General features: G+C 34.1%; 2 protein-coding genes across 2 annotated transcripts; one reads left to right on the plus strand and one right to left on the minus strand.

Annotated features, from left to right (window-relative positions):
- Positions 1-5154, minus strand: LOC111828989. Its single transcript, XM_023777581.1, has 4 exons — positions 5075-5154; positions 506-629; positions 274-432; positions 1-186 (listed from the first exon to the last, which is right to left on the minus strand). Exons 1-4 carry the CDS (start codon positions 5152-5154, stop codon positions 1-3), a joined length of 549 nt encoding a protein of 182 aa, XP_023633349.1.
- Positions 5155-6683: 1529 nt separating this feature from the next.
- LOC17875548 lies at positions 6684-8243 on the plus strand. The gene has a single exon (XM_006282276.2). The coding sequence runs from the start codon at positions 6684-6686 to the stop codon at positions 8241-8243; it is 1560 nt and encodes a 519-aa protein (XP_006282338.2).
- Positions 8244-8521: the final 278 nt, after the last annotated feature.

Genomic DNA, 8521 nt, shown 5'->3' on the forward strand with positions numbered 1-8521 from the left:
TTAAGCTAGTTTCTCAGTTTTGATCGATTTCCTTGTAATCATATTATGACTATTCGCGGAGTCGCCACTCTTTCGGGAAGTTCTCTTCTTTGACGGAGATGAAGCCGATTCAGCTGAAGAACTCTCGTCATTTCCATCTGTTATTTCTAGAATTCGAGGGTTGACATCGGCATTTGCATAGCTCTCCTATAAATGGTAACAATCATGAATATATTTCAGAATAAATTTCTATTAATCACATAATAGCTAATATTAATATTCGTAACATTGTACCTTTACAAACTGAACGACCATATCTTCCTTTTCCCAAAACTTTTCAACAACATATGCCGATTTTGAACTCTTCAAATTGTCATTTGTGATCGAAACCTTAAACAACATAGTTTTTCCAATAAACGAAGAAATAGCAATGGGAATAGTTGAAGGATCATCCTAAAGCATATGAATCTATTGGTTAAATACCGTTTATTAAATTTATCATGAACATGAATGTTCAAAATTTTACCTCAGCTATCTTTGCAACCAATTCATCAGCCTTCTTTCCAATGAGAAGTTGAGCCAAACCGTCAAAGAAAAGTAGCCTAATATGTGGCAAACTTCCATATGAGACATGTAAGACCAATTTAAACCTAATGTTATAAAAATAAAAAAAACACAACTCAATGGTCTTCGCCGCATTTTCATAGGTGAATCAATTTTAAAGAACAAACTAATGAGTGACTCGTACTTGCAATCAACATCTGTAACGTCTTTGTCGCAAACACCACAGCTGTATAATCGTTCTTTTCCGACTTGAGAATCTAGTGGGTATGGTTGAACTTTTTTATTACAGGCTTTGCAAGCAATGTAGTACCATTTAGGCAATGTCTCTACGGAGCTAACTTTTGCGATCGTAACACATGTACAAACTTGAATATAAGCCAACGTATAATCATTAAATATATCATTTTTCTATAGCATGTAATTTTAAAAATACATCTAGTGCATAAAGAATGTCGTCTATTGCCATCTTTTCATTGAGTACGAAGAACTCTTCATATAGTGTAACTTTCGGTTGTTCACTTTTGGGTTCAGTATTAATCTGAAAAAATCGACGACGTCTGATGGCACACTAATAAGGACATGTATCTCTATATTAGTAAAAGAGAAGTACAAAAGTGCTTACCGGGTCAGGTTAAAAAAACAAAATTATCCGAAATTTTGAAATGGAATTTTACAAAAATGGATCATCCGGTAAAACGTATCCACCCATTAATATTGACTAACTAAGGCTCTATACACGACCATAATGACATGAAATATTTAAATGGGCAAACGTATTACAGTCATTCAACGTTAATCAAATTCTTGATTTTACATAAGATGCAGTGTTCATACGTGACAAGAACGACACCGAAAACATCAATTAGCAATTTGAACAAAATAATTTCGGACTGTGATTTCGTAATTGTTGTGCCCAAAAATTTCAGATTCTATAATATAGTTGTATCAGAGAAACCTAAACGAAGTTTACTAATTGGAAAATTAAATGTTAAATGGATCTGATTACTGAAACCCCTTAACGAAAAAAATCCATTATAAGTTTCAAATTTTAAATATATGTCAGTTTAAAATTATTATCCTGACTGGTTTAAATGCAGCGGTTATGGTTGCGGCTGCGAAAGTTTGTTGAAGCGGGCGGTTGTGGTTTCAGGGGTTATTAAGCGGTTTAAACGACTGGTTTTACGTTTAAAAATGGTTGTGTATGCGGGAGTTTTATGACTGGTTGACCTGCGGGTGCTAGCGGTTAAATCAAAAATTGCAAAACTAAATATAAATATGATTATAATACTGTATAATTGCACGAAAAACTATATTATTATGATAAAATAAAATATATTGATAAATAAATATAAATAACTAAAAACCATAAATGAATTACTAAATAATTATTTTAAAACATATAACGTTTTAAGTTAAATATATTTATGAAAATTATAATTTTTTAAAACATAGTCAATAATTAAAAACCGTGAATAATTACTAAATATACATATTAAATAATCATTCAAATGTCAAAAAAATAAATTTTATAGTGAAAAACAAATAATTAGTAAATTTGGAAAATTATATTTAGAGAAAGAATTTATTTTGAGAATTAATGTGAATTTATAAAGGATTTGATCCAATATATTTCAATTTACAGATTTTCGATTTTAGGTTCGTTCCTTTTTTAACCGATCGTAATCGCCCGTAACCGCAAACGCTTGTGGGAAGGAGCTTTTGAAATCCGAGTGATTTGAAGTGGTGTGGAGCGTTTTCTATGATTGGTACCAACCGATAACAACCGCAACCGTCCGCTTGCAATCGTTAGGCGGCTAAGATCGGGAGAACCTCTCAACACCATAATCATATTCACTATTCAATACATGTTTTATAGAAATTGCTTACCATAATACCAAAATCATAGTATAATAAAAAAACATTTGCGAAAATAAAATTTCTTAAAATACATTTGCATCACTTAAAAAATTTAAAAAAAAATAATAATACCCGACACCTTTCACATGCGCTGTAGCGCGGGTCCGATCTTAGTGTATACCTATAACACGTATACCAATCATGCATAATTAATTTTGTCAAAAGTTCTTACATTTTAGTAAACTTCTCCACTTCTGAAATATTTGGATTGAACTAAACATTTGTTGAACCGAAAGAGTTGGATATGCTAAAAACTCCTGAAATTTGAAAATCATATAATACATAACCGTAATAAAACCTGAAAGCAATATCTTATGTACAATGAACAATTACCTCTCCACTCCTTAATGCATGCAAATCTAATAACGCAAACGACGACAGATTCATCTTGTTCTTTTATTGAACCTTCAAAATTCCTAGCAACATCACTCCAACGTGTGCAATTTAACTTTGTACCCCTATTTAATAAATGGATAGTGAGTTTTTTTTATTGTAATATATTATAATATATAAATTATCTAAGTTAAACTCTTAAACAAACAAAAACCATACGTAAAATCTTGCCATTCGAAACTTAATTTCACATTGTCCTTCCCTTTAGTTTTGATATTCTCAAGAGAGTCGACGTTAACAATCTGGCCAATTACATCTACATAAACAACAAAACATTAATACGATTTGGAAAATAATTTACTTAAAAACAATACATTACCAATCTTACAACTCACCGATCAATAAATGTTTGTCTGTTTTTCCGGCCAAGATATCAGAAAATTCACGAAAATATTTTTCAGATATTTGAGCTAGGAAATCATCAAACGTCTTGACCGTAGTAGTTCTGTAAAACAACATCTTAAAACCTAAAGAACTTGTTCTGTAATCACCATCATAATCAACTAATCCGAACATGTCTATTATTTTCGAATCACCAAAAGCAAACTAGTGCTGGAATTTTTTGACCAAAGACTCCTCAATAGATGCAAGGATCCTTGTTCCCTTTGATATAGAAGAATACATTACACAAAAAGTTTTATACATATACAATATATCATATATTTTATCACATACGTATGATGTAACTTATTCAAATATTAGAATCAAAATAGATGTGAAGCTAACGTACCTCTGTATCAATTAGAACCATCTCTAGAGTCTTGAACGATTTCCAAATCCGCATAACACCTAGGTTGCATGGAAACGGAAACGCATACGCGGAAACGAAACGTTTCGGGAACGGGAAACGACAATTTTTGAAAATTAAGGAATGGAAACGTTTTGGAAACGTATGTATATATAATTATATATATATATACTAAAATTCCAAATATAAAATCCATATTAAAAAAAAAAGAATTTTTGAAAACATAAATACTAAATAGTTAAACAAAAATCTAAAAGATAATACTAAAACGCTCAAATTCAAATGTTTGGACCAGCATTGCCGTTATCATTTTTCTCAAATAAAACAGCCACTAAATCAGGTTCGTCTACAGAAAGATCTTCAGACTCAAGTCTCCCACGATTAAACTCATTTAGTGAATCAAGTTGATCACCTCCAACATCCCACATATGATTAGTACCATAATTTATATTTATAGAAATTATACATCTTTTTATTAGAGATAGATACAATCTTTTTTTTTTTAATCACAATATATATCTTATATTTTATATTTTTTAATCTAAAAACGGAAACGAAAGTTTCCAAAACGGAAACGAGAGTTTCCATCGAGTTTCCAAATGGAAATTTTTAGGAATCGTGTTTCCATAGGTAGTTTCCGAGTTTCCAAGTGTTTCTGTTTCTGAAACGTTTCGGAAACGGGAAACGCACTTCGAAAATAGTTTCCATGTAACGTAGCATAACACGCACTTTGATCTTGTATTGATCATTAGCAGGATTGATTTTGCTAGCAAGAACAAAAGGAGAAATTTTTTTTTTAGAGGCCATGATGGAAAAGTAGCTGTAAACTTTAGGAACATGTGTATGCGTATTTATAGTTAAATAATCGTCTATACGATAATATTCAATCAGTTATGATAATAATGAATTATTTCCTTAGATTTAATTATGAGTAAATTCTAGAACATGATAAGTACGTAAAGATTCTAAATTCATTATATTGAACTTAGAAATTTAACATTTATCTTTTATTCAAATTTAAATATAATTTCCTACAAGTATTATAAATGTTAATCTTCATTTTTTATAAGCGAATAATTCCTCTTTTCTATTTTTTTTTTTGTTCTATTATGAGCCATTTTAAAAAGAGGTAAATTTGATGTTTACCTTAATTAAACATTCTAAAATATGTAACAGATATGTTTTTTCTTATTAATGTCTTTTCTTGGAAATTTAATAATATGGAAAATAAAAGGGTAAATTTATTATGAAATATGATAAGAAACAACCTTGGTTAATCTAGAGTCTAGCAAACCTCATTACACATATAATGATATTGCAACAGAATGTCTCCAAGCATTAAAGAAATCGTTCGCGTATGATCTCGGTAAATGACATGGTAATTGATCACCCCATGATTAATATTTTAGAAAATTAGAATTGGTAGAACAAAAAATCGATTATTAATATGTATAAGATAATTAATTAACATACTCAAAATCTTCTAACTCGAAGAATATCTCATTACAGTCGTTGTCAGGAGGACCATGTTGGTTTCGATTCCCTACAGCCATTACTCGTCCAATGATATCTACATATATACATAAGCGACTTATAATTTAGAATTAGACTGTGAATAAGAAAGTAGATGAATATAAATTAAAATGTACCAACACAGTAAATAGGATCAAGATATCCACTCTTGATATCACTAAATGATACGAATGAAAACAAATAATCCGAAGTCAACGAAGCAATTTTCCTGAACCATGTCGTCGATTTCCAATGTATCATAAAACGATGGTCGGTTGGTCTAAAGTTACCGATAACTATGCTCATCGAAAATCCTGAAATTAATATCCGGTTCCCCTCATGATGTCTTTGTGTAAAAACGTCTTCAAATTCTTGACCCATCACGGCATGAATTTTTTGGCCCTAGGATACAAACAAATAAATTAACGTGATTTTGTAGCAAATATAAAACAAAAGTAATAAGTTTGTTATATATTAGAAGCCTAAGAAAAAAAATTAAAGATGCGTAAAAATAAAGATTTGAATACTCTAATTCGTAAAAATACCTTTCCATCTACTAAAATCAGATCGAGTGAGTTGTAAGGAGGAGTAGTATACGTAAATTTTCTCAGAATCTTGACTCTTATTTTCGATTCGTGTGTCAATGGATTCAAAGTAGCCAAATCAAAAAAAAAATTCTTTTTCCCCTATCTTTTTCTTGATAGCATTAGAAAGTAGGTTGGCCATCTTAATATTTTGAAGTCTCCAATGCAAATTCTTATACTGAATATTTCGATATATATAGAGTTCGGTATGGTAAAATATATGTATATTTTACATTTATTTACGTGTCAAATATTTTCATCTATTATAGTTTGTTATAAAATTAGTTTTAGAGTGATAATAATTATCACATAAATTTTATTGAAAATAGTTATTATTGATTGGATGAGATAAACAACACACATCTTACATAATCAAGAAACGGAAAATACTAAACGAAATCAAACTATAGAAAATAGATCATTAATCCTCATCCGAGCTGTCATCTTGAGGATTGAAATCTGATTCTTCACCCCTGTGCGCAATTAAATTGAAAAATAATTATAAACATAGAAATTATTTATTACATGTTTTAAAATAAGTTGCGAAAAAAGCATCTCCATGAACTCGTGATTAAGGAAAATTCTTGAACAACCATATTAAGAAAAGAGAGATGGAATACCTATGTAAATTATAGAATAATGAGTAGCTAATTTTTGAAATTGGTACACAATTATACACACAACATGTGAAATAACATTATAGACAAAGATGTAATAATGTAAGAATATCAGTACTAACCTTCGCACACAGAGATCCTCCAAAAACGCAAAACACACATAATAGGTCTCTCGACATCATCATCATACTCATAAAGAACTTGCTCCCACATTGTTTTCAAATTCTTTGGCGGATTTTCCCACCGCAACACAGGTTATTTCTTTTTTCCTGATCATTAAGATTAAAATGTATGTTAATATAATAGAACTTTTTAGTAAATTCAAACATATAGGAAACTACGTAAACTAAAAACAACCAATAGTTTAGAATGGAGACGGGAGGTTTTAGGGTTTTCGGCGACCAAGACACGGCTATGATGGATTCCACGGCAAGAGGGCCGGCACCGGGGGATCCTCCGGATAGAGTGGAATCATGGGCGGCTAAGGCTTCGAGAGGGGGGGGAAGGCTTGTCCCCGAGGAGGTTTTGGAGCCGAGTTTTGTGTCGGCACGGATGAAAGTTGATTATCCGAACGGTATTAATGGAGAGCCTGTGTTCACGATTGCGGAGGAGGTAATTGAGGCGATGCATGGACTATGGAAGCAATGTATGGTTGTTAAAGTTTTAGGGAGGAATGTACCAATCCCAGTGTTGACTCGGAAGTTAAAAGAGCTATGGAAACCACAAGGAGCTATGTATGTGACAGATCTACCACGACAGTTCTTCATGGTGAGATTCGAAGTGGAGGATGAGTATTTGACGGCGTTGACAGGGGGCCCATGGAAAGCGTTTGGGAGCTATCTTATGGTCCGAGCATGGTCACCTGAGTTTGAACCGTCTAGGGATGATATTGTCACGACTCCAGTGTGGGTGCGGTTTTCAAATCTTCCGGTGGCGCTCTATCATCAGACTATCTTGTTGGGGCTAGCACAAGCACTGGGGAAGCCGCTAAGGGTAGACACAAATACGTTGAATTTTGAAAGGGCTAGGTTTCCTAGGGTGTGTGTGGAAGTGGATCTCAGCCAACCTCTAAAGGGCTCGTTCATGCTGAATGGAGAACGATACTTTGTGTTCTATGAAGGTCTAACGAGTATCTGCTCGGGTTGTGGGATATTCGGGCATATGGTGCATGCATGTCCAAAGTTGAAAGGGGTTGCGGAGAATGTAGGAGGGTCGTTATCACCGGTGGGACCTAGTAGGGTGTCGCAAGGTCCACCGGAGGTGGATGGTTTCACGATGGTACGTCGGGGGAATAGGAGAGGGGGTCCATCCACAAGCACGGAGTCATCTACTCCGGGAACTACGGGGAAAGTTTTGGAAAGAAATCAGAAGGAAAGATCGGGCAGTAAAGAAAAGGGTACAGTTTTGGTATCTAACAGTTTTGCGGGATTGGTGGAGGAGACATCTCAGCCGCAAGTTATGGAAGTCTTTGGTGGTGAAGGGGGGAATAAGGAAAATGAGATGATTGGTATCTCACAAAATAATGGAAAGAATATTTTCAAGGCTAAGGAAGGGCAATTTGAGAGGGGAACCGGAATAGGGAAGAAGGGCGCCAAAGGGGTTTTAAAAGAAAGATCAGTTGGTCCAATCAGGCCTGGTGTTGGTAGTGGATCGCGATCAAAATTTAATAACCGGCCCACCAGAGGATATTTATTTGGCCCAACAAGTACGGAGGTTGAATTGTCGACGTCGGGTAAACGACTTAGAATGGAGGGAAATGGCTTCGACCAGACAGTGGGATCGCCGAATCCAGTCACTATGGGGGTAACGAAAGAGAGCGATGTGACAGCATTATCTCTTTCCGGTGATCCGGTATCGGATATTAGTCATGTCGAGAGGGCGCAGCGCACAGTCTCCGTTGAGGAAGGACTGGAGTTGGTAGCGGCATAATAGTATGCCCCGGCGATTTGTTTGAGCTTAAATTTAAAGATGATGACGGACCTAATCTTCTGGAATTGCCGGGGGGCGAATAAACCTAACTTTCGTAGATCTATACGTTATATGTTAAAGAAGAATGACGCGCAAATCTTGGCTTTGTTTGAAACTCATGCGGGAGGGGACCGAGCTAGTCGAATTTTTCAAGGTTTGGGTTTTGAGAACTCGTTTCGAGTTGATGCAAGTGGACAGAGTGGTGGACTGTGGCTGTTGTGGCGATCGAGTGTCGGTGT

The sequence above is a fragment of the Capsella rubella genome, unplaced genomic scaffold (assembly GCF_000375325.1).
Source record: "Capsella rubella cultivar Monte Gargano unplaced genomic scaffold, Caprub1_0 scaffold_8, whole genome shotgun sequence".
Taxonomy (NCBI): domain Eukaryota; kingdom Viridiplantae; phylum Streptophyta; class Magnoliopsida; order Brassicales; family Brassicaceae; genus Capsella; species Capsella rubella.